Below are 24515 nucleotides of genomic sequence, written 5' to 3' on the forward strand. Positions count from 1 at the left end.
GTTATACAAGTGTTGTTATTAATGCTTTTTCATTAAGCATTAATGGAAGTGTAACTTCAGAACAGCATCAAGCATTACAAGGCAACATAGGCTTGTGTGCAACACCATACAGTCAAACAACATGACTGCCCCTCAAGAATCCTGAGAACTGTACTTTGTGAAGGGTGCTGGGCACTATGAGGGCTAAATTACAATTTCCAGGATTCTTGGGAGGGAAACTAACTGGTTAAAATGTATGGCATGTATGAGGCTGAAGTTGGCAATACAACTCACACAGCTGTTGTATATGTAGCATGTAGAAAGCTGCCACACCTCATACCTACCGTATTTTTCGCCCCATAGGACGCACCGGCCCATAGGACGCATCAAGTTTTTTTGGGGGGAAATAAAGAAAAAAAATTATTTCCCCCCCCAGGCGCTTGTGGGGCAGGCAGCGGGGAGAAGCGCTCTTCTCCTCGTCGCCCGCCTTGAGATCAGGTCCGGGGACAGCAGGGAGACGCGCTGCGCCTCCCCACTGTCCCCGGAGCTTGCGGGGCTGGCAGCAGGGTCTCCCCGCCGTCAGCCTCCAAACCACTTCGGGAGACAGCGGGATGGTGGCGTTCCGCCTCCCTCTGTCCCCCAACCTTGTGGGGCTGGCGCTGGGGCTCTCCTGAAGCCTGGAGAGTGAGAGGGGTCGGTGCGCACCGACCCCTCTCGCTCTCCAGGCTTCAGTGAAAGCCTGTATTCGCCCCATAGGACGCACACACATTTCCCCTTCATTTTTGGAGGGGGAAAAGTGCATCCTATAGGGCGAAAAATACGGTATACTTCTAATTCCAGATGCTAACCAGCAGCCTCTCCCTTGGAGCCTGCATGTAACAAGAAATCAGCGATTCAAATAGTTGTGAATGTTAACACCTTTCATCTCAGCTAAGGATGCTAAGCCTGACTGACCCCCCCCCCCAACCATTCTAGCCTCCAATTACATGTGGCTGAAGGCCCTTCTCTGCATATTGTATGTTGCATTAATTTACCTTTTTAATTGTCTGCTCTGCTCCGTAACAAGAAGACAACAGAGTATTGGAGTGGCACCTTAAAGTCTTGGATTTCTCATAAATCTGCTGGTTTTTACAGCGTCACAAGGTGCTGCCGTTGTTTCCTCGGTTTGAAGCAGGGTGGGTTCATAAACTGAGAAAGGCAATTTCGCTTCCTTTTAAGTTATGTTTAAAGGAATGCTTACTCTCACAATGGGCTTGACTGCACTTGGAGAATAGCTGCACCTTAAACATGCTCAGCATCATCATGAGTGGGTCATTACCGGTGAGCAGATCTGAGTAAAGGAAATAGGCAGTGACATTATGGGGGCAGACCCACACATTTAGAGCACATGTGGATCTGTCCCACAATGTCAATGCATTTTTAAATCAGATGACTTCCCGCAAAGAACCATGGAAGCCATAGCTTGTTAAGGGTGCTGGGAATTTGTAACCACCTCCAACCACCGAGGCCAGGCAGAGGCAGCAGCTGGAAGAAAATAAGTGGTGGTGCAGTGGCAGGATCTCCTGCCCTCTGTGGAGCTTGCTAGAAGTGGGTCGCTTCAGGTCACCTCATTGTTGCGCCGGCCATGGGACTACAACTCCTATCATCCCTGACCAATGGCCATCCCAACTGGGGCTGATGATAGTTGGAGTTCAGAAAGGTTGTTTTCTGCTGCTCCAGAGAAGCGGACACGGAGCAATGGATCCAAACTACAAGAAAGAAGATTCCACCTAAACATTAGGAAGAACTTCCTGACAGTAAGAGCTGTTCGACAGTGGAATTTGCTGCCAAGGAGTGTGGTGGAGTCTCCTACTTTGGAGGTCTTTAAGCAGAGGCTTGACAATCATATGTCAGGAGTGCTCTGATGGTGTTTCCTGCTTGGCAGGGGGTTGGACTCGATGGCCCTTGTGGTCTCTTCCAACTCTATGATTCTATGATTCTATGAACCACATCTGGCAGGGGGCACAACTATTCTGCCACTAGACCCCAAATCCAATGTTTTATCTGTTTCTTCCAGCCCTACTCCTGTAATGGCCACCCAAGAGACAAGTGGAACAAAAACAACAACAACAACCCACCCCCATGAAATGGCTGTAGTGCAACTGTTTATTTGTATTTTTGCATGTATAATTGATGGGCAGAATAAAAATGCTTATTGAAAATAAATTAAATAAATAAAAGATTGAAGCAAGAAACACAGCACAGTGCAGAAACCATGTTCCTGTGTTTCCAATATCCTTCTGTTCCAAGGGAGTGGATCCTAGCATCTACATGCCGGAGCAAAACCTGAATAGGGACAGAGCACATATTTTGCCTCAAGAAGAACTCAGGTACATCCCAGCTACACTAGAGCTTAAAGAGGAGGCGCCTCCCAGCTCAGAGCAAAGGGCCCTCTAGTCCTGTATTCCACTGTAGCCAGCCAGATATATGTTTTATCCTGGTGAGTCCATAGAAGCAGGCCACGGAGATCCGATGTCTGCAGCAGAAGCCGTTCCATTTCTCCAGCCTCTCTTCTAGGACCTCCGCAAAGCAGGCTTTGACAAGAGTACACCAGACCAGGGTGCACATAACAAAGACCCACATAATACCCATTTCTGCTAAATCCAGCTGGGCAAGTATGTGGGAACCAGAGGAGAAGATGATCCTGGAAGTCCCAAGTCACCTGTTCTTCAGGGTCATCATCATTCGGCTTGAGTTAAGAGGTAGGAAATGAGGTACACTGACATGGGTGCCAGAATGATGAGGGACACCCAGACACTGATACTTAGGACAGACAACCTCCGGGACCTCCGAGCCCAGTCAGCTGCTGATACCTGGGAACCAGCCTTTTGCTTCTCACTAGCCTGGATGGGACAAAACCAAGAGAGAGAACCTCATTATTGCTGTCACTTATTTTAAAGAAATATCCTTACATTTTAGGACTCCTCCTCTGGACTTACCTTTCTCAGTGTATCTTGATGATATGTGTCAGGACTAAATTTCTTTGCAACCTCTGATCTTAGTAGCCTTGACCCAGATTAAGGCTATATAATTCTAAGCTTGTTGTATAATCTTAGAAGGGGCGCAGGGACGTGAAGGGGCATGGCTGCGACTCTCATTAAGGGACCCGGCACTTCTGGGTTTGACTCCAAAGGGCCAACTTCCCAGGAACATCTGGCCTATGCCACAGAATGCCTGCCTTGCTGGGAAACTAGGGCTCCTTTCACAGTCCAGGTAGGGTGGCTCGGCTGTCAGAGGAATGGCATGACCCAGAACAACCCCCAACATCCCTTTCTGGCCACACAGTGCAGGGGAAGAAGATCAGTAGTGGTGGCAAGCCCTCTCAGGGCATCTTGTCCACCATCTCCGGCCTTGTTGAGGAACCCCAAGGGTTCTCTGGAGCAGACTCTTTTGTCTGATTTTTGTCTGATCAGTAAATACGTTTGATTTTTGTCTGATCAGTAAATACGTTTGTAAAGGCACAAGGTTTTCTCTAACCAAAGTGTACTCACAGTGGACCTAGTGAACTTAATGGATCCAAGTTTGCCATGTTCACTAATTTAAATGGCTCTGCTCTGAGAATGATAAATATCGAAACCGCTTCCCCTCCCTAAGCCTCCAGGAATTCTTTTTCCTAAAAAGGAAACTGGTCCAAATACTGCACTGTACTTTCATTCATTTGGGGAAGGGCATCCCTTGTCCCACCCACCTGCATCCCTTGTCAAAGCAGCAGGTAACTCACCTTGATTGCATAGATCAGTGCTAGGACTCCGATGCAAGAGCAGCCACAGATGATGCTAAATATGGCCAGACTGCGCAGTCTGTGCTTATGAAAAGAAGGGGGCTTGGCAGGCATGTCCTTCTCCTGGGTGTCTGCTGGGATCATCACGATGGTCTCTGCAGCATCTTGCTGAAGGGTCCCATTTTTGAGCTCCTGCTCTCCTTCCATAGCAACTGGCACACACAAAGTTGCCTGCTCTTTTCTCTCTGCTGTTTCAATTATCGCCACAATCAGTGATGATCTGAGTCCACATTTGTGCTTCTAAATCCCAAGCCAGGAGCTTGAAATAGCTAATGGAGAGTTTGAAACCCCACCTCTTCTGTGAATTCTCTGTACAGCACTGAGAAAGTGACTTTCGCTCTTGGCCTCAAGTTTCCTTTGTGTAAAATACCTGGGCGTATTATTGCCCTACCTCACTGCTGCAAAAGGAAACGTGGAATTTAAAGAGACATCTTTCACAAGCTGAAAGTGTTATAGAAATGATAAGGTAGGAACGCCCAAGAATTAATTCACCTGAAGCCAAAAGGGTGTGATCCTCTTTATATAAGTCTCAGTTCCTCAGTCTTCAGTACAGCTCCTCTGAAGGAAGAAATGTTGAGAATAATCCAACATCCACAGGCTGGGAGCTCCTCTCAGAAACACTTTTATACACACCTGGCAGCTCCCAGTTTGTTTGGTTATACCTTTTTTGGGCTGGGTCCCAGACTCTTTATTGGGTGAGGTCACTGTTGTTGGACCTGACTCAGGTATGCAGGTTGCATATTACTCCTGAGATCATTCTCTCCTTCCCCCTCTTTGTCTATAGGCTAGTGCTTCAGCTTAACTGAGTTGCGGTTCAGGGAAACTTAAGAGCAGGAATTTCAATTAATGCAGGCAATCTAGGGGCGGTCTCCTCAGCTGCTGAAGGGAGATCAGGCTGAAATGGCAAGGTAGGCAAAATTACCTGCTGGGAGCCGCCCAGAGTGGCTGGGGAAACCCAGCCAGATGGGCAGGGTATAAATAAATTGATGATGATGATGATCCACAGTCTCTGGGAAAGGGAGGGATGTAGTGGCACGAGTTAGCACTGTGGGTTCCTTCACCCCTAACTTTTACACCTATCACAACTAGATTTTTATGACTTTTAAGTGCTTCCAAAAAAGAAGAGAAGGGGCGATACAATATTGCATCCACATATTGGTTGTCTAGCCCCACTGACTTCAATTTTAGAGCTATATAGTGTGGGACACACTTACTGTAGCCTTCACAGGCGTTTTTTTGGTGTGTCCCCCCAACCTTTATCCTAACAGAGATAGCAAAGCTGAATGCAGTGCCTCAGTAGCAAAATGGACTCTTTTTCAACTCTTCTTTGCCAGTCCTTCAGACGCCTCAGGTCTGAGGCCTAGCACATCATGCTCTGAGGCTCAAGTGAGCTCAGCCTCCAGTTCTGCTCTCATGTAAATATGGCTAAGAACCAAACTGCAGAACTCTAGAATGGTTGCCCCTGCTGGTTTATACATGTAGGTTTTGAAATAACACAGGATTCTCATTTCACCGTAACTGAGAACTTTGCATTAACTTCCAAGTACAGGTTTAACTCTTGGATTCTGCAAGATTTCACATTTTGATCCCCTGAAGGCACTTTTTAGAAGACAAAAGGGGCATAAGAAAAGAAAGGCTGACCCATCCAGCCCTCTCACTACCCCCTGCCAAAAGAACAAATGTTTCCTTTAAAAGTTGTTGTTTTGTAATTACAATTAAGCAACTGTAGCACAGAGGAACTACAGTGGAACTTCGGTTTTCAAACTTAACCCGTTCCAGAAGACTGTTCAGCTTCCGAAAAGTTCGAAAACCGAGGATCAATGGGCTGGCTGCAGTCAAGGGGGAAAAATGAAAAATGTGGATCAGAAGCTGTTTGGCTTCCAAAAATAGTTTGAAAACCAGAGCAGTTACTTTCGGGTTTCGGCGTTCAGGACCCGAAACGTTCCAAAACGGAGGCATTTGGGAACCGAGATTTGACTGTATGTTTAAATTAAGGACTTGTTTTCTAGCATTACATGTACCCATTTGGCCACTGCCAGGGTGGTTCTCATTTCTACAGCCACTCGTATATTAGCCCCAAAGTGGGCTGTGTGTTTCAGAGGAATGCAGCTGCTTGCTTTTTCACAAAACACTGTTGTATGGAAAAGGGATATGCCAAAAATGAATCAAAAGGTCTAAAAAGTGTTAACGGGAAGTCATATATCAACTGACTCATTGTTTACTCTTGGTTACTGTTGGCTTCGGAAGGTGTCATTCCTGATGCTGGCTACAAAAATGTGACCAAACTGGTCTCCCGTTGTTTGTGGCATTGCCTGGCAGTGGGAACTTTTGTGCAATTGCCCCGTGCCTCAGCTGAGGCGTGCCCTTGTTTAGACTTGCCTGGGCCCATTTCTGGCTCCTTGATAATCTATTCTTGCTCATGGTACTTTCCAGATTATTAGATAAAAAAACCTAGATATTGCAATAGCAAGGAACTAGATCTTCTCCACCAACATGTGGAAGTAGTACAGGCCTCCCTATTAATCCCCGCTCCCTGAAAGGTATAAAACCAAGAGGGAGCGACTTCTCTCCCCCAGCGATCAAGAGACATTAAGAGTCAGAGGACACACTCCAGCCAGTCAGAGACTTAGGGGGTGCAAAGCAGTCAATGAGGGGTAAAGTCCAAGGATTGTCCCACAGGCTTGGCAAGTGGCTTGGAGGACTGCATTTGGTCCCTATGCCTAAGTTTCCTCACCCCTATCAACAGTTAGAGCCCAAAAAACATTCCGTTTGGTACGAATGCTCTTGCACCAAAGAGGATGCCTCACCCAGAGTACAAAATAAATAAGGATGGGTGCCCTGTGAGGGTGCTGTGGTCTAAACCACCAAGCCTCTTGGGCTTGTCAAGCAGAAGGTTGGCAGTTTGAATCTGCCCAACAGGGTGAGCTCCCGTTGCTCTGTCCCAGCTTCTGCCAACTTAGCATTTTGAAAGCACAACAGTGCAAGTAAGAACCCCTGCAGCAGGAAGGTAAACAGTGTTTCCGTGCACTCTGGTTTACGTCACGGTGTTCCATTGTGCCAGAGGTTTAGTCATGCAGGCCACATGACCCGGAAAGCTGCATGTGGACAAATGCCAGCTCCGTAGCTGTCAACCTTCCCCTTTTTTGTGGGAAATTCCCTTATTCCAGCAGTTTCCTGCCGTTATCCCGGATTGTTAGATATCCCGTAGACTGTCCCCGGGACAGGTGAGGCTGCTGATCTCTTATTTTCAAATCTGAAAGTTGACAGCTATGGCCAGCTCCCTTGGCTTGAAGCGAGATGAGCACACACCCCAGCCGTCCTTGACTGGATCTAACCGTCCAGGGGTCCTTTAACTTTACCATACCTGCCCCTGTGAGTCATTGAACTTCTGCATATATGGCTTTTAGAAAATGGTGTGCCCCACCTTGTCATCACTTGACAGTGGAGGAAGACTGGAGAGCTCTCACAGAGGAGCTGAAAGAGGCCATCTAGAAGACCGTGCTGCTTTTAGCAGCCAACCTGCTCAGTGTGATTTTTCCCACCCTGGAAATTTTTTTAGTCCTGAGCCTCAGTGTATAAAAGCAGGGATGTAGCCCTCCTAATGCTGTTACTATCAATTATATTTGTTGCATGTGTTGCTTGCCTCTGGCTCCTGTCAGCCTCTGCAAGCATGGCCAAGAGTCACACCTGACAGAGGCCATAATCTCTGAAAGACCACAGGTCCCCCATCCCTGAGGTAAAAGATAATCCCATCCTATCAAAAGCCAGTCATGGCACACAAGCTGGTTTTAGACTAAATGGGAAGTTATCTTTTTGAATATAAGTGTGGGCAGAGGGAGGGGCTGTGAGAGCCTGAGGCTTGCTCATGCAACGGTCTAATATTGTGCATGAACCAAACATTGGATCTTCTAGGGCAGAGCTTTCCAAACTTTTCATGTTGCTGACACACTTTTTAGACATGCATTATTTCACTACACAGTAATTCAGTTTTATTAGCAAACCAGAGGTTAAACTAACCCCTTTCCAGCCCCAGAAGAATTCAGACGACACATCCGCACACTGCAGCCAACACACTAATGTGTTGCGACACAGAGTTTCGAAAGCTCTGTTCTAGAGGGCACTGGTGGGGCACCAGAAGTTCCTGGACTCCAGCTCCTATCAGCCCTAGTCAGGATGCTCAAGAGTCAGGGATGATGGAAACTGTAGACAGACATTGGGAGGTCCACAGGTACCCCATCCCTGCTCCAAGAAGACTGAAACAATCAGAAAAGGAAGCATGAAGTGTCTTCTTTTTTTAAAAAAAGACTCTACAGACCCATTTGGTGTGCTGTTGGTTTTTCTTTTTTTAACACTTTATTCATAGCATTATTCTGAAGAAAGATTACATCGGTCTTCTGTACAAGTTCTGAACATGCTTCAGTAGGAAAGACAGCTCCATGGGAACACCTCCCCCTCCACCCCAACTGCACCCCCTTCCCCCAAACCAGAGAACTACTGCCACCCCTCAATCCCACTGCGGTGGGGGAGGGGAGGGAACGTTGTGCTCCCCTATACAAAATAACCTTTGCATAGATTATGTTCAAAAGAACCTATTTTACAATGAGAGCTGTACACAGAGAGGAAGGGAAGGGAAGAGGGATTTGATCCAACTCAGAAGCCCACAGAGTCCTCGGAGCAGTGAGGCTGCAATATACATCATTAAAAATAAGACCATCTCTCCTGGTGGCAATGCAAAACGTGAGGGCACAACCTTCCCCTTTCCACGGAGTCAACTCTGCTACCTCCTTGTGCCTCAAGAGGGCCCTAAGCTGTGAACGGAATAAACAGGGCGACAATCAAAAGGGAAAGCCAGAGAAGGGGACCCAGCATTTGGTCACTGTCATTTAAAAACCAACCCAGAGGCATTAAAAAAGTAAGAGCTAACTGTGTTATAAATCAGGAGGGCATCCCCTGCGGGTTTCTCGAGGGGAAGGGGCAGAGGGAAAGGATGAAGAGCCTCAAAATGTGATTTTCATTTTAAAAAGGATGCAAGTGCCTAACGAAAGGCTGAACGGAGGCTTCCCAAAGTGGTACTGAACTTTGCGGGGGCCATTCAGTGGCAGCGGGAGCCCTGAAGCATCACTCAGGGGGCCACGTCTCTATGGGGCTGCTCCCCCACCCACTCCATGATCAGCAAGTAGCAGAATTAATTGGGAACAGTGCTGGCTCTGTCACTTCCCCCGCGAGGGGGCAGCTGAGCTACACATCCAGAGCTAGCCAACTTCTGCAGGAGTGTCCCTCGCCCTGCTCTGAGACAAAGCATCTGGGAGGGAGCAGCCACGCCTGCTGCCCTCCTCCCCCTCCTCCCCCTCCAAGTAGTACTCTTAACAGTCAAGTCTGGAATGCAGGGAGCTGTGTGGGGACAGAGGAGCCCCATCGGCTGCCCTCCATGATAACGGGAGGATCGAGAGCAAGGGGTGGGGCGGGGCAGGGGGCTAAAACTGCTTACAGTATGTGCGAGGAAGAGCTGGCCATTGCCCACCCCCCACAGAGAAGTGACGGCAGAACTTCTCGCGCTGTGGTCACGTCTTGGGCTTGCGGCCTCTGTTACTTAGTGAAGAGGTAACCGGGGCAGCTGGAGAAGGAGCGCAGGAGGGAGATAGCACCCCGGAGCCTCCCCCCGCTGAGGTGGGCACGGAAGCAGGGCCCATTTTCCTGGTGGGGATGGGGGAGGAGGCCGGCCGGGTGCCATCACTGGGCTTAGCCGCGCTACGGAGAATCCGGTCAGCCGGGCTCCCAGTGCGCCAACCCCGCCCCCGCCCCCTGCCTCGCCCACCGCCCGACTCGTAGCACTGGCGCTTGGGCTGTTGGGAGCACTTGTTGCTGCTCGACTCCGAGGAGGACCTCAGGGAGGACTCGGACTCCCCACCCTCTTGCTCCGAGGTGGCCTGGGGAGCAGGTGACTGGCTGCTGTTGCTCACCCGGCTGCCCTTCAGGAAGCAGCGGCGTTTCCGTCGCTGAGTCTCGCGCTCCAGTGGTGGGACGAGGCTGCCGGGCCGGAGGCGGGTGGAGCGGGCGGGGGTGTCCCCAGGCGGCTGCTCCCAAGCGTTGCTCTCTGCAGACGAAGCGCCCTCGGGAAGCACCTGCTTTGGGGAGGGCTGCGCTAAGCCCTCGCCACAAGACTCTGGCTTTTCCTCGCGCTTGAGCAGAGCTAGCCTGGTGAGCGGCCGGGAGTCCTCGCCCTCCGAGGAGCTCTGACCGACGCCCGGCAACGACGGGCCCAGTTCATCCTTTCTCCTCCTCCGTCGCCGCTTGCGGACAGGGGGAGCCGGGGTCTCCTTCTTCTCGGTGGAGATCTCATGGTCAGAGGGTGAGGTGGGAGGTGGCGCGGCCTCCACACGAGGGGAAGGTGGGTTCTTTGGGGGCCGACCCCTCTTCCGCTTGGGCGGAGACTCGGAAGTTGTGGAACTGAGGGCCGCTTGGGGCGAGGGGCGGGGTGGTCGGGGCAGAGAAGGCAGTGCTTGAATCTCTGGGGAGGCTTCTGCGGCAGAGACAGCTCTAGGGGGAGTGGGAAGGGGCTCACACGCTCCTGCGGAGAATTTGGAAACAGGCTTGGGGGGAGCGGCCAACAGTTCTCGTGCCTTAGGAGCTGGTTTAGAAACGGAGGTGGGTTTGGGAGGCACAGGCATTCGGTTCCGCGCCTTGGGGGATACTTTTGAGATAGACGTTGTATTGGGATTGGGATGCAAGTCCAGCGATTCGTGAATCTTAGGTATTGCTTCTGCCACAGGGGTGGGCCTAGGGGACTTGTCCCACTGCTCCTGCACATTAGGGAGTAGCTCTGTGACCAGAGGATTTGCAGAGGAGGCTGGCAGAACTTCAGAAGGAGAAGGCTTTGGAGACACAACGGGGGCCTCCCGTATCTTCGGGGGGCGGCCACGCCGTCGTTTTTCTACAGGAGAGTTGTTCTCACTACTCTCCGTTTTACCCTTGGGAGACTTGGTCTTGGGTGAGGTCGTCTGGGGCACCTTCTTGTTTAGCGTCTTACTTTTGAGCTGGGTCTTGGGCACCTTCTTCTCAGAGGTCTTGCTTTGGGACTGGGTCTCGGGCACCTTCTTCTCAGAGGTCTTGCTTTGGGGCTGGGTCTTGGGCACCTTCTTCTCTGCGGTCTGACTCTGGGGCTGGGTCTCGGGCACCTTCTTCTCAGAGGTCTTGCTTTGGGGCTGGGTCTCGGGCACCTTCTTCTCTGCGGTCTGACTCTGGGGGGTGGTCTCCTGGACAGGCTCCGGGAGGGGCTGGAGCAGCCCTGGACTCTGCTGCTCAGAGGACTTGTTCTTGGGGGGACGCCCTCGCTTGCGTTTCAAAGGCTCAGCAGAAGGGCTAGTGTGCGCCTCTCCTCTTAGGCCACCATCTCTCTCCTTAGCTGCTGCCCGGCTCTCCAGCTCGATTCTCCGACGGGCAGGCAAGTCTCGCAACAATGGCAACTCTTTGCCAGAAGGGGAGGAGGGCTCTGACATGCTCTGAGCTGAGCTGTTGCTGGGACTCACCACGGTGCTGTTGGCAGTATCCAACTTGCGCACACGATTACGGCGACGCCGAATCAGCTCTTTCTCCTCCACCACTGTGACCAGCCGCCCTGGCAGCTTGCGCAAAACTTTGGCGGCAGGGCCATCTTGGTCCTGACAGCTCTGCCGGATCTGCACGTCCGCACTGGTTCGACGGCGAGGGGTTTTAATCAGCGACAGACTCTCATCTGCAGATGGCGCTCCTGAGCAGACAGCAGTATCTGATGGACTCGCCTGCGAGGAGACAGCTGGCAGGCACGTGGCCTGAATTTCAGCCTCTTTGTTTTGGTGCTCCTCTTCATGAAGCTTCTTCCCCACAACCCCTTGATCCTGCTTGTGTGACTCCTTGGGGCTCTTGCTTTCACTGCTTGAGACCTCTGGTGTTGGCAATACAGTCTCTCCAGGTGCAATCTCAGGCTCTGGTTCATCTAGGAGGCTTGAAGTGGGACATGGCAAGTCTTCTGCTCTGGGAACCTGCTCCAAACCATTTGGCTCCTTGACACAGGGCGGAGCTTCCAGTTGAACAAGGGAGCCAGCAGCTGGCATGGAGTGGTCCAGGGAAGGAAGCACAGGCACCTCAATCTTAGGGGTCTCACTGTCCACCCTGGATGATGCACTAACTGGGGACTCCAGGGGGGTGGCCTCTGAGCTTCTAGAGGTGAATGTCTTAGATGCTGTTCTGTCAGGACCATCGGAAGGTGCTGCCCCTTGAACAACCTCGGGCCTGTGTGCCTCAAATACAGAGTTCAGTGACTCTTGTACCGCAGTACTGCAAGAGGTGCTCATGTCTGCTTCTTCCTCTGACCTTGGCAGGCTCTCCTTTTGCTCCCTCAATGGTAGGTCTACCTCACAAGCAGCCTCGGGTTGTTTCTCATTAGGTAGTTCCACAGCGGCAAGGAGACTCACTGCGCTTGGTGCCTCCTCTTTAGTTGCTGGAACCTCAAGGCTAGCCTTCTCAGGGCCAGGTGGCGACTGCGTACTCAACACCTTCTCCTCAGCCACTAGCACATCTTGTGCCTGGAAGACTGGTACTTCCACATTTGGGACATTCTTGGAAACATGGGGTTCAGGGGCTGATGGACTGAGCTGGGCACTTTCTTTCTCTTCCTGCTCTTTTAAAACTGTTTTTAAACTGGCCACCTCTCCATCAAGTGCCCGAGGAGGAAGCTGGAGGAGCTGTGCCTCATTTATTGGTACTTCTAACCTAGGAGGGTTGGGTGGGAGTTTATCCAACTCACAGGGTTTCTCGGGCTTCTGCAGGCCTGGTCTCACCTCCTTCTCCAAGCCAGTATCTATTCTCTGGGGGCCACTTCGTGGCAACTTATCACCAGCAGGCTGGCTTTCTGTCCTTGGAGAGGTTCCTTTTAGCATCCTGTCACCTGCAGCCCCTGAATCTGCCTTCTGTGGAGTAACTGGTAGCAACTTCTCCGCAGCAGACAAGGTCTCTGTCCTGTGGGGATTATTTCTCAAAACCCTGTCACCAGAAGCAGAAGCCTCAGTCCTGTGGGGAGCTGTTTTCGGCACCCTCTCCCCAGTCACTGGGGCCTTAGTCCAGGGCTCCTCTCGGCGGGCCAAAGTTCTGCGGGAGTGCAGGACAGCCTGGGCAGGCTTCTCCTCCCGCACCAACTCCCTGCGCACAGCAGCCCCTCGCGTGTGTTGAGCTACTTGGGGCAGGCTATCGTCTTCCTCATCCGTCACCATGTGGGAATGCCGGAGATTGGGTAGTCTTGCCTGGGGGGATTCCCCATCTCCACTCTCCCCATCCCGCAGCAGGAGGCGGGTGCTACGCAGCCTTTCACTCACGCGGGTGCCTGTCCTCTCTGAGGCTGTGCGGCTTGAACCCTTGGACTTCTTACTCTTCTTGCTGGTGCCTTCCTCAACGAGATAGCTCTCATCCTCATCCTCTGGCAGCTTGAAGACTACCTCATCCTTTGCCTGGTCAATATCTTTGCGGGCAGCTTCTACTTGTTCCTAAGGACAACAGAGAAGGGAGCTTAATAGACAGCCAAAGGGGAACCACTACTGATTTAACAAGTGATGCCAACCAGGCCTGGTCCATTCAGTGGCACCAGAGAGAGGAGGACTCTTAAGAGGCCTGAGTAATCTTCTTCCCTGATAAGACTGAGTACGCAACACCGTAACTTCTAATAACAACCCACAGAAGCTCCTCCTACAAGTTTCTGAGCCTTGGTGTCATGACCATGAAAGATTGCTGTGCGTTTGTCTTTAAAAAGTTGCCATCCGACTGAGGAGCTCACCAACTTCAAACTGGCAGATGCAACCAATCAGTCACAGAGCATCCCTCCAGCTGTGCTTGCCTGACAAGATACTATGCAGGGGGTGCTTCCAGTCAGGGGTAGAGAACTTACCTCTGCCTGCTTCAGCTCCTCCCGACTGATGTCCTCTAGAGATGCCTCCAGGAAGTTCATGGCGTAACGTTCAATAGGGGTGAGCTGCAAAGGGAAAAGGAACTTCAGAGGGGTATGTGAGGGAAACTGCAGGCCAAGTCAGTCAGAATAGGGAAAAACGTGGAGAGCCAGGTTATCAGGGTGGCTGCAGCGGAGGGGTGGGAGGGAGATGGAATAGGAACTGAAGCTTCTAGAATGATTTTGGCTACCAAGTGTCTTGGAAAAGGAGGGCCTATAGTTCAATGGTAGAGTACATGTTCTTGATGACTCAAATTCCATCATCTTCAGTTTAAAAAAAATCTCTGCTTGAGATTTTGGAGAATTGCTGCCACTCAGAGTAGACAGCACTAGTAGACAGTCTGATTAAGGAAGCCTCAAACATGCACATACCATGGAGGAACAGAACCACCATTCCATCCCCATCTAATTTAGCCTAAAAGTTGATAAGCACTTCCACTTTCTAAAGGGGCACCAAGAAACTGCGTACCTGTTCCACCAGTGAGGCAATCTCCTGCTCAGCTTTAGACATCTCCTCTTCTTCTTCCCTGCTGGGCCGATCTTCTGTGTCCAAAGGGATGTTCTCATTGAACTCTGCCAGCTCAGCCACTTGCTCTGCTTTGGCCTGGGTAGCTGCCCGGATGTCTTCTGGGTCTTCTGCCTTGCACAGTGCCTGCGAGTCAGAGATAGCCACACAGATGTAGACAAGGACTCTCTTTGTTGGAGGGCCACCACTCTTATTTTCAATATGAAAGCTGAAAGCTTACCTGCTCCAGAATCTGTGTCTGCTTGGTGGCCATGGGGTCCTCTTCATCCTCCTGTGCTACAGCTGAGGCCTCTCCTTCTTTCTTGGCTGGCTCATCTAGGGGCATGTCAAACAGCTCCCGAATTGTTTGCTGAGGAGCACAGAAATAAACACATTACAAACAGACCTTACAGAAGCGAGCTCCTCATTCTCAGCATACACGTCAGAAACCCAGTTGCAGCAAACTAATTTGCCTGTAAAATGCCATGAGATTCTTGTTTTGCCGTTCTTGCAGCAGACCAACATGGCTACTCCCACGGATGTCTCAGGATAATACAAGTGTTAAGGAACTCTTCATGAGGCTCAGCATCAAAACAGTGGCACTGCAAAGCCAACTGTCTGAAAGGCTATACAAAGCAGATTTCTGCAGGCAGGTCTTGACAGATCTGTGTGGTCACCTGTTTGAAATAGGCTGTCGTGAAGTTGCCACCCTCAATAGCCATATCTCCAAGCATCCTCTTCTGATTGGCCTTCTTCAGGATATTTTCCTCCACTGTCCTTTCACTGATCAACCTGTACAAAGCACCAGAGAGTTAACATTCAAGTTACTGCTAGCGTTTATAGCTTCTATATGTTACTGTGCCACCCTATTACAAGTCTCTTTCAGGAAGTGTGTCCTGCAGTCTCTGCAATGGCTAAATAACAACAATTGTACCCTGCCCATCCGACTGGGTTGCCCTAGCCACTCTGGGCAGCTTCCAACAAATATCAAGAACTTCCCTATACAGGGCTGCCTTCAGGTGTCTTCTAAAAAGTAGTATAGATGTCTATCACTTCCTAAAGAACACGTTTCATATGCAAAAAGGTCCAAGGTTTGGTCCCTGCTATCTCAGGGTAAGGCTGGGAAATATTTCTGGGAACCCTGAAGAACCACAGCCAGTCAGTGAAGATAATAATGAGCTAGTCTAGACTGACTAGGCAAAATAATATTATAATAATTTTATTATTTATACCCCACGCATCTGGCTGGGTTTCCACAGCCACTCTGGGCTGCTTACAACATATCTAAAAACATCAGTCCTTAAAAACTTCCCTAAACAGGGCTGCCTTCAGATGTCTTTAAAAATCAGATAGTTGTTTATTTCCTTGACATCTGATGGGAGGGTGTTCCACAGGGAGGGTGCCACTACTGAGAAGGCCCTTGGCCTGGTTCCCTGTAACCTCATTTCTCGCAGTGAGGAAACAAGCAAAAGACCTTCGGAGGACCTCAGTGTCCGGTTTGAGCGATGGGGGTGAAGACGCTCCTTCAGGTATACTGGGCTGAGGCTGTTTAGGGCTTTAAAGGTCAGCACCAACACTTTGAATTGTGCTCAGAAATGTACTGGGAGCCAGTGAAGATCCTTTAAGACCGATATTATAAGGTCCCGGTGGCCACTCCCAGTCACCAGTCTAGCTGTCGCATTCTGGATTAGTTGTAGTTTCCAAGTCACCTTCAAAGGTAGCCCCCTGTAGAGAGCATTGCAGTAGTCCAAGCAGGAGATAACTAGAGCATGCACAACTCTGGCGAGACAGTCTGTGGGTCTCAGCCTGTATACCAGATGGGCTGGTAGACAGCTGCCCTGGGCACAGAATTGACTTGTGCCTCCATGGACAGCTATAAGTCTAAAATGACTTCCAGGCTACACACTTGGTCTTTCATGAGCAGTGTTAGACCTGCTGTATCCTAAGAACAGTACTTCTGTCTTGTCAGGATGCAACCTCAATCTGTTAGCCGCCATCTATCTGCCAGCTGCCTACAGACACTCACAGGACCTTCACTGCCCTCACTGGCTCTGATTTGAAAGAGAGGTAGAGCTGGGTATCATCTGCATGCTGGTGGACACCCAGCTCAAACCCCCTGATGATCTCTCCCAGTGGCTTCATGCAGATGTTAAAAACATGAGGAAGAGGACGGATCCTTGAGGCACCCCACAAGTGAGAGCCCAGGGGTCCAAACACTCATCCCCCAACACCACTTTCTGGACACAGCCCAGGAGGAAGGAGCAGAACCACTGCGTAAGTGCTCTCAGCTCCTCTAGACGGTCCCGAAAGATGTCATGCTTGATGGTATCAAAGGCCGCTGAGAGATTCAGCAGAACTAGGAAACAGTTTTCAGATCTGTCCCTAAACCCACTGGACCAAGGAAGTTTCAGTCCCATGATGAGGCTTCAATCCCGATTGGAAGGGATCCAAATGGTCCACATCCTCCAGGCGTGCTTGGAGTTGTTAGCAACCACCTGCTCAATCACCTTGCCCAAGAATGGAAGATTTGAGACTAGGCAATAGTTGGCCATATTGGCTGGGTCCAAAGATGAAGCGCCTCTTTCAGCGGGTCTGGGAAAGCTCCCTCAGAGAGGGAAGCATTCACCACCCTGCAGAGCCCATTGCCCAGCCCTTCCTGTTTGTTTCTATAAGCCAGGATGGGCAAGGATCAAGGAGACAGGTGGTCGGTTTCACTTGTCCAAGCAGCCTGTCCACATCCTTGGAGGCAGCTTCCTATGCCAGCGGCTCAAGGAGCCCAGCTAACCTGTAGATGTGAACATCACGCGTCTGCCCGATACGGTGGCAGCGATCTTGGGCCTGGGCATCCATGGTGGGGTTCCAGTCACTGTCATAGAACACCACAGTGTCGGCACCCGTCAGGTTCACTCCCACACCACCACTGCGCGTTGACAAGATGAAACAGAAGATGCGCTTGTCTGCATTGAAGCGCTCCATCAGTGCCTGCCAGGATTAGAGAAAAATCTAGAGCCAAAGAGGAAAGAAACCCAAGACCCAAACTCCTGGTTTTACTTTTGAGCTTTGGAAAGTGTACATAGTTTACAAGCCAGAACTGTAAGGAAACCAGACCGGTATACAATAATTCCCTTAATTCTGCAATCATAAAAACCAACTTCTATCTCCCAGATTACTCAAAAAGACACTACATAAAGAAGATGGGAGATTCCTTGACTTGCATGACTTTCTTTTCTCATGCCATACAGTCCCTGCTCTCTCTATAATCCATATTTGCCCAGGCACTTCCTCCTGCCATCACATTGCTCCTTGCCAATAATGACATAATTCTGGGGCAAAATGTAGTAGTACCCAAATCTGGCAATTTCAGGTTTGAACCTTTGCAATCTTTGTACACCCCCCCCCCCCGGATTTCTTTTATCCACCTTTTGATATAATAATCATTAAGGCAGCTTACAGACTAAAATAATAAAAAACAAAAAGACACACACACAAAATTCACTCAGCAGCCCCTTTGTTCTCTATCAGATGGCAGAAGGCCATGAATGAGCTTCCTTTCATTTGTCCCAAATGCAGACTAGCATTCTCCTTGAGTTTCATGTTTTGATTTTTTTGGATGCACACCTTTACAGACCCATTTGCCAAAGCAGCCTGGACCTCAGGAGTTCTCTGAGCACTTTGTAAGTGGCCACAGGCTGTTACTGCCTACCTGCCGCTGCTCCACACGGGTGCTACCATCCAGCCGCAGGTAGATATGTCCATGATAATTGAGAAACTGTTCCAGCACATCCAACATGCGAGTCATCTGAGTGAAGATAAGGACCCGGTGGGCACCAGCCTTGAGCTGCCGCAGCAGAACATCCAGAGTTTGCAGTTTCCCTGAAGGGGGGAAAAGGGCCAGAAAGAAAAACTGAGCAAAGGACAAAGAGTGCCCAGCAGTATAACTGAACACAGTTCGCCCTAGCAGCTTTAATGCACAGCACTCCACATTGCCCTGGCTCCTAACTGGCAGCATGCAGGCCCTACCCGGCTACACGTACCACAGTCATATTGTATGAGGCGGAGGTCCGGGAACTGAGTCCGCATGTTGCAGACGATACGGTGCAGGCCGCTTGCACGGGGCGAGAGCTCCTGTCTCAGGGTCTCCTTGAAGACAGCCTGCTGGAGCAGGAGTGATGGGGGCGGGTGAGAGGTATGCATGGTGATAGCAGGAGCCTCCACAGGAGGCATAACAAAGATGAACCTGCAGAGAGAGAAGGGAAAGCTGAGGACAACAAGGGGGATACCATGGCACCTCTGGAGAGCAGGGAGCAGGACTCTTGGGTTCCCTCATAGCCTTCAAGCTGCAGCTCCCAGGAACACTTTTTTTTAAAAAAAAAAAGGTTTTATATGCTTTACTGAAATTGATTTAATAACAAAACATTCTTATATATGGCATCCAGGTATACAAATAAAAATCTGTCCAATCTTATAGTCCATTTCACCATAGCTTCTTACTAAGATACTTATGACTTCCCGTCACCCCAGTGTAGTTACCAATTCTGCTATCAGTTGTACTTAAAATTATTACTTTGTTCTTTTTATGTTATCTTATAGTTTATTACACCTTTTTGTACCCATTCTCGTTATCTGTTGTTATTTTACACGGAAATCAAACGCTGCCATAGATGCCACACCACTATTTTATTTTTCTAAATGTTTCTTGAACGTGTCCCATTTTTGAATAAAGCTCTGCTTTGTATTGCCTCTCAGCCTCTTTGTCATTTGTGCCATTTCGGCAGATTCTAGTAATTTATTCTGCCAATCTAGTTTTGTTGGAACCTTCTCACCTTTCCAGTTCATTGCAGTCAACATTCTTGCAGCAGCGGTTGTGTACAGGAAAATTTCTTTTACATTTTTTTACGTTTGTGCGCCCTCTATTTTTTGCCGCCACCCCCCAAAAAAATTTCACCTCCCCACAAAAAGATGCTACCTCTCTATAATGTCTGTCAGTTCCTCAATTCGCTGCTGTGGCTTCAAGATAGCCTGGGCCAAGGTGTCTGCCCGCTGCCAGTGAGCCTCGAGACGATGGGGGTCCTTTTGCACTTGTGCTGCATAACAGTGCGCATAGCTAGCCCCTCTGCAGCCCTTGGGCTCTACTTCCTGGGCTGGCGCTGCTGCTGCTGGCTCCTCTTCCTCCTCCCTCCAGAGAGGGGGAGCAGGGGGGAAAAGAGTACAAAAGTGTAGCACCTCCGTGCCGTAAATTGGCACAAGGTTGCAGTGTTGCTCATTGAGGTGGAAGAGCCGGTCAAGGCGCTCTTCCTTCTGCTTCTTCCGCTTCTCTTCAAGTGATTCCTGCAGGCCAGAGAGAGTGAAGCCAGTCAGGGAGAAGAGAGGCCAGGGCCCTTTCCCCAAGCGGCGAGAACAGCTTCTAGGCCACCCTGCTCCTCGATCCCCCCCAGAGCCCAAGGCCTCCGGCAGAAACTCACCAGATAGAAGGGTGAGCGAGGTGGGGGAGGCGGCTGCCGCCTTGGCCGTGGGGCCAGGACGGAAGGGGGCGGGGGCGGCGTTGGTGTGGTGGAGCGCAGCATTAACATCTCTGGCTCCTCCTTGGGCACTGCGCTTGAGGCCGTCTGGGAAGTCATAGCTGGGGAGGTGTTGGCGGCAACAGTGACGGTGGCCGCTGGAGTGACCGCAAATGGAGCCGCTATTGGGGGTGTGGCAGCTGCAACTGAAAAAAGAGGGGACAGAAAGGGAATCAGAAGGGCTGCTGGGGAAAAGAGAAGAAACTAAACTCTACTAGAAGATGGTGCTTTGGCATTTCACGTTACAGTTTCCACCATTTCCAGGCTCCCAAGATGGTGAGGAACTCTTCCCAACCCCACAGCCGTCTAAGATGCACGAATCGCTACGCAAGGTGCTGGGAAACATGCTTACCCAGCTGTTGCTCCAGGCTGGGGCTTGGCGCCTGTACCATTCGCAGCATGGGTCTCACAAGGCCCTGCAGGGGAGCTGGTGTGGGCGCCCTAACTGGCACCAGCGGCTGAGCGGGCAACCTGACAGGCGGCACAGGAGTCATGGGGAGCGGGGCTCGTTGGGCCATGAGGGCCGCTGGGAGACCAGGCAGTGTGGCAGCAGTTGTTGCTGTAGCAGGGCGCAGAGGTGGCTGCTGCGGGCCAGGGGACGGGGTCAGCAGGCCATCTCGAGGAGCCTGACGCACAACGATCTTCACCACACCAGAGCTGTTCACTGCTGAGGAGGGCACTGTGGGGGCAACGGCAAAGAGAGAGGCTGCACTGCGGCTCTCCAACAGAGCGCTGTCATTTCTAATTATTCCTACCAGACATTTATTTTATGCCGGTGCTGAAGGAGAAGCCTCAATATAGGACCAGGCCATGGCAATTCAGAGAAGGCTTGGGTGGTGGAGGGTTGGAACAATGTAGGGAGCAGGGCAGAAGGAAAGGGAAGTGGAAGGCGGCCAGGGTGGAGCAACAGATGCTATACGAGGGAGGATGAGAACAATATGCTGTTGGAGACACAGAAGGAAGGTTTACTGACCGAAAGGCAAAGTCACCCAGGCCCTCAACCCACAAAACCACATTGCCTTCCAAGAGTGGGAGGGCAACCCCCAGGAATCCAGATACTGACTAACCTTGGGTGGCAGCAATGGGGAGGCTGATAGTTGCTGTGGAAGCCACAGCTGCAGCAGCTGTGCTGGTAGCTGGGACAGGCAGGATGGTGGGAGGCTGGTGGCCTGGCACAGCCTGCACCCCAACTGGGGCCTGCCCAGTCTGCTGAGACATGGCCTGGATCAAAGCAACCTGTGCTGGCTGGCTGATGATGTGGTGCTGCCCCCCGGCCGACACCAGGTGAACTACATTCCCTAGATGGGACAGGAGGGAGAGACCATTAACTACACAGCTACCTGCCTTGCCTGCAGATGGTGGCCAAACTTCCAAGTGCATGTGTAAGCCCTCCTGCAGAGATCCCACCATAGAAACAGTGGGCCTCTATGTCAGGAAAGGCTCTGGAGATTCCTGTATCCCTCGGGTCACCGGATGCCCCACAAAGAGGCATCAGGAGCTTAGAGGGACCGCTCTGATAAAAGTATTTCTTCCACTGTTCCCATTTCCTACCAATTCTGGTATTACTACTTCTCTGCATATTCACATTGCAAGGTTTTTATTTTGCATCCAGATCTACGAGGAACATTTTTCAGGACCATTTCAAAGGAGGACTCAGGCAATGGGAGTGGAACAGATTATCTGCTGCAGGAGCAAGCTGCGCCAAAGGGCAAGTGGAAAGCTCTCCCATGGAGACACCGGCACATGGAAAACAAGCCAGTCAAGAGAGAGAACCCTCCCCCCAAAGACAATCATTATGGAAGGCTCAATGAAGTCGTACTGAGGCCCACCCTACCAACTATTTCCAGTAGCACAGTAGTCTAGCAACCGACACACTGTGCAGAGCTGCCCATCAGGCTCTGACAGGACACAGAGGAGAAAAGTGAGTTTGGGATAGTGGGGGGCTGGGGGGGGGTTACCTACTTGGCAGCTGTCGGGCTGGCTGAGGCATAGTGACCTGCCGGACCTGTGTACCCGTCAAGGTAAGCTTGTTGCCTTGGATCTGGAAGGTGAGGGGTTTGCTCCCTGGAGCACTCTGCAGGGGCCGGGTGGCCAGTGAGGCAAGCTGCCCAATGCTTACCACTTCGCCAGCTGCAGTCAAAGAAGATACTGGTTAGGCTTGGGAGATGATCAAACTGTGCTGCCTCCTTCCCAGCGGTCTCTCCATACTTACAGGGCAACCGTGCCTGCATATCCGGGGACAGCAGAAGCCTTTGCTGAAGGGCTCCAGCAGTTGCAAAGTTGTAGCCTGGCAAGGCGGGCACAGCGGAATGGATGTTCACAGGCTTCATCATGCCTCCTATGGCGCCTGTGCCCATGGTGCTGGTTGACTGCTGGGCTGTAGCAGCCGGACCCAAAGTGTTGGTGGGTGGCAGCTGCTGTCCAATGGGGGAAACACCCAAAGTGTTGATGGGCGGTGGCGGCTGCCCCACGGAGGACACACCCAAGGTGCTGATGGGCAGAGGTGGCTGCCCCATGGGAGGGACACCCAAGGGGCTGATGGGCTGGGTGTTGATGGGCTGCTGCTGTCCCAAGGACGTGATGGCTAAGGTGTTGATGGGCTGCTGCTGCTGCCCCACAGGGGCTGGCAGTGCACCAGGTTTCAGCGAGGAAGATGCTGTGGTGGTGGGAGGAATAGGAGATGCCTGGAGGAGGGGTCGGGGAGCATTTGGGACCAGCTGAGCTGCAGTCATCGCCACAGGCAGGACTGTGGAGAAAGGGGAAAAGATTACAAATTTGTAGTGTCTCTTGGTCTAGCCGTGGGCTCATTTAAAAAGAAGAAAAGAAAGGAAGAAGCCATTGTTTTGTTCCCAGTGGCATAAAAGAAAACTTTTCTCACTCTATCTCTGCCTTTACTAACCCTTCCAAGCAATACCCTCTTCTCTCTCATTCAGATGCAGGATTGAAATTGTTCCAACGCACAAAATGGGCACATTTCCCCCCTGCAACTTGCAAGGGCTACTAGCTTAAAAACCCCTTTTTTATAGTGAGAGATTTGACACCCCAATACAGAATACTTGTATGCCAGAAAGGTAGATACGTTTCAGGCAGTAAAAATTCTTAGTACATCACTGTAGAGAAGAATTTGAGATGCCAGGGCTCAACTGAGAAAGTGAATTAGCTCCCAGCCCCCTTTCTTCCCTCCCCGTTACCACTGCTTTGGGATCTCTGAATCTTACCCTGTGGAGTAGAGGCCTGGCCTTGCAGCAGAGAAGCAGCTGTGTTGTTCTGGCTCAGCGTAGGCACTAGAGTCTGGGTCTGTGGTCTGATGGAAGGAGGCACTGGTATTGACATGGTCACTGGTGAGGAGGGCAAAGGGATGGGCATGGGGAGAGAGACTGCAACAGGGAGTGTCGGGGGCTGCACTGGTCCTGGCAAGACTGGGCCCGGGTGTTGGATGGGGGCCAGAGCGGGCGTCAGTGTCTCTGGAAGAACAGGGGCAATGGGCTTTTGCAGAGGGGCTGTGGGACGAGGGCTGTTCACCAGCACCACAGTTCGGTTCTCCGGCTTGGGCACTGGCTGCAGCATCCTGTGAGTAGAGAGACCGATTTAGAACTAACACACTGGAAATCCTCTTCTCACAAAATCTGTGTTCTCTACAGAAGATCCCCTGTTAGGCGAATCTCAAGCACAACTACTTTACTTTCTCTGCCTTAGCCAAAGGAATATTCCGAGTCAGGATCCTGGGAAGTCACTAAGGTGAGGGCTTTGCGGTTAGTCCATATTCTGCCATGCAGCTGGGAAGAGGAAAACCTGATGTCAGCCTCTTTTCCGTGCTAGAAAGCTTCCTGCATTCTCCAGCATCGACAAATCCAAGGCCAAGATAAAATGTTCAGTGCTGCTTTTCTAATACAAGCAGCAACAATATGGGGTGTGCAGACTTTCGACAGCAAAGAGCAAAGATGGTTTTAATGTTTGATGTTTTGCTGTAGTTTTATAATTTATTGGAAGCAGCCCAGAGTGGCTGGAGCAACCCAGTCAGATGGGTGGCATATAAATAAATATCATCATCATCATCATCATCATCGTCATTAATCCACTGCTGGAAGCTGCCCACTATTGAGAATGAGAAGAATCACAGGTACCTGTTAACTTTCATCTTGACAGGCTTGGGTCTGGGAGGAGGGTCTGGGGACTCAGCAATCTCTTCAATCAGTTTCCTTGTCACCTTCCACTTGGGCAGGAATGTGTCTGTCTCATAACGGGACACACGGCCCTCCAAGTTGATCAGATCGAAAATGCCCAAGTCCGCATGCTGTAAGGAGCAAGGCCCATATGCAGGAAATAAGCACAGTCCCAATTATAGGGTCTGGTTACCCTGGGTACTTACACATACCCCTTCTTGCCCCAAAGACAAATGATCTCTCGCCCAACCTGGAGCATCTCCCTCTCCTACTAGACCAGAGAGAGAACACACTTGCCTTGAAAGGGTCGTTGTCAAGGGCATGGAGGATGAGGGAAGCTGTGTTGAAGCAGATGCCTTCTGTGATAAATGGCGAGTGGATTGGCCGTGGGTCAAAGAGGTTGGGGTGATTGCAGACCTTGCGGAGCTGCATCAGGATGTTGATGACGCTCATGAAGTGCCCCGTTGCCAATGTCTCCTTGGTGCTAAAAGAGAAACCAGCCACAGGGTGAGACAGACTC

General features: G+C 50.9%; 2 protein-coding genes across 7 annotated transcripts in view; both read right to left on the reverse strand.

Moving 5' to 3' along the window:
* Positions 1-2108: 2108 nt before the first annotated feature.
* On the reverse strand, positions 2109-4425 carry TMEM265 (transmembrane protein 265). Its single transcript, XM_082195412.1, has 2 exons — positions 3740-4425; positions 2109-2861 (listed from the first exon to the last, which is right to left on the reverse strand). Exons 1-2 carry the CDS (start codon positions 3944-3946, stop codon positions 2700-2702), a joined length of 369 nt encoding a protein of 122 aa, XP_082051538.1. The 5' UTR covers positions 3947-4425; the 3' UTR covers positions 2109-2699.
* A 3692-nt stretch (positions 4426-8117) lies between these two features.
* SRCAP (Snf2 related CREBBP activator protein) overlaps positions 8118-24515 on the reverse strand; it is a 32207-nt gene continuing 15809 nt past the window's right edge. For all 6 annotated transcript variants that reach the window (XM_082196838.1, XM_082196839.1, XM_082196837.1 and 3 more), the window contains 17 exons: positions 24293-24479; positions 23957-24126; positions 23051-23400; positions 22045-22578; positions 21795-21962; positions 20900-21130; positions 20185-20511; positions 19737-19978; positions 19241-19602; positions 18309-18511; positions 17978-18147; positions 17060-17256; positions 14952-15066; positions 14516-14644; positions 14239-14421; positions 13713-13796; positions 8118-13314 (listed from right to left, as the gene is read on the reverse strand). In XM_082196838.1, the coding sequence (XP_082052964.1) occupies positions 9361-13314; positions 13713-13796; positions 14239-14421; positions 14516-14644; positions 14952-15066; positions 17060-17256; positions 17978-18147; positions 18309-18511; positions 19241-19602; positions 19737-19978; positions 20185-20511; positions 20900-21130; positions 21795-21962; positions 22045-22578; positions 23051-23400; positions 23957-24126; positions 24293-24479 (7606 nt within the window). In that variant the 3' untranslated portion in view covers positions 8118-9360. The remainder of the gene's footprint in view (positions 13315-13712; positions 13797-14238; positions 14422-14515; positions 14645-14951; positions 15067-17059; positions 17257-17977; positions 18148-18308; positions 18512-19240; positions 19603-19736; positions 19979-20184; positions 20512-20899; positions 21131-21794; positions 21963-22044; positions 22579-23050; positions 23401-23956; positions 24127-24292; positions 24480-24515) is intronic.

Source organism: Podarcis vaucheri (assembly GCF_965113315.1).
Source record: "Podarcis vaucheri genome assembly, chromosome: 13".
In the NCBI taxonomy this organism is placed as follows: domain Eukaryota; kingdom Metazoa; phylum Chordata; class Lepidosauria; order Squamata; family Lacertidae; genus Podarcis; species Podarcis vaucheri.

Excerpts from the sequence above, each read along its gene's own strand:
- TMEM265 (XM_082195412.1), bottom strand. The coding sequence starts at position 3,946 with ATGGAAGGAGAGCAGGAGCTCAAAAATGGGACCCTTCAGCAAGATGCT. Across the intron at positions 2,862-3,739 it reads CACTGATCTATGCAATCAAG|GCTAGTGAGAAGCAAAAGGC; the intron begins GTGAGTTACCTG and ends TGTCCCATCCAG.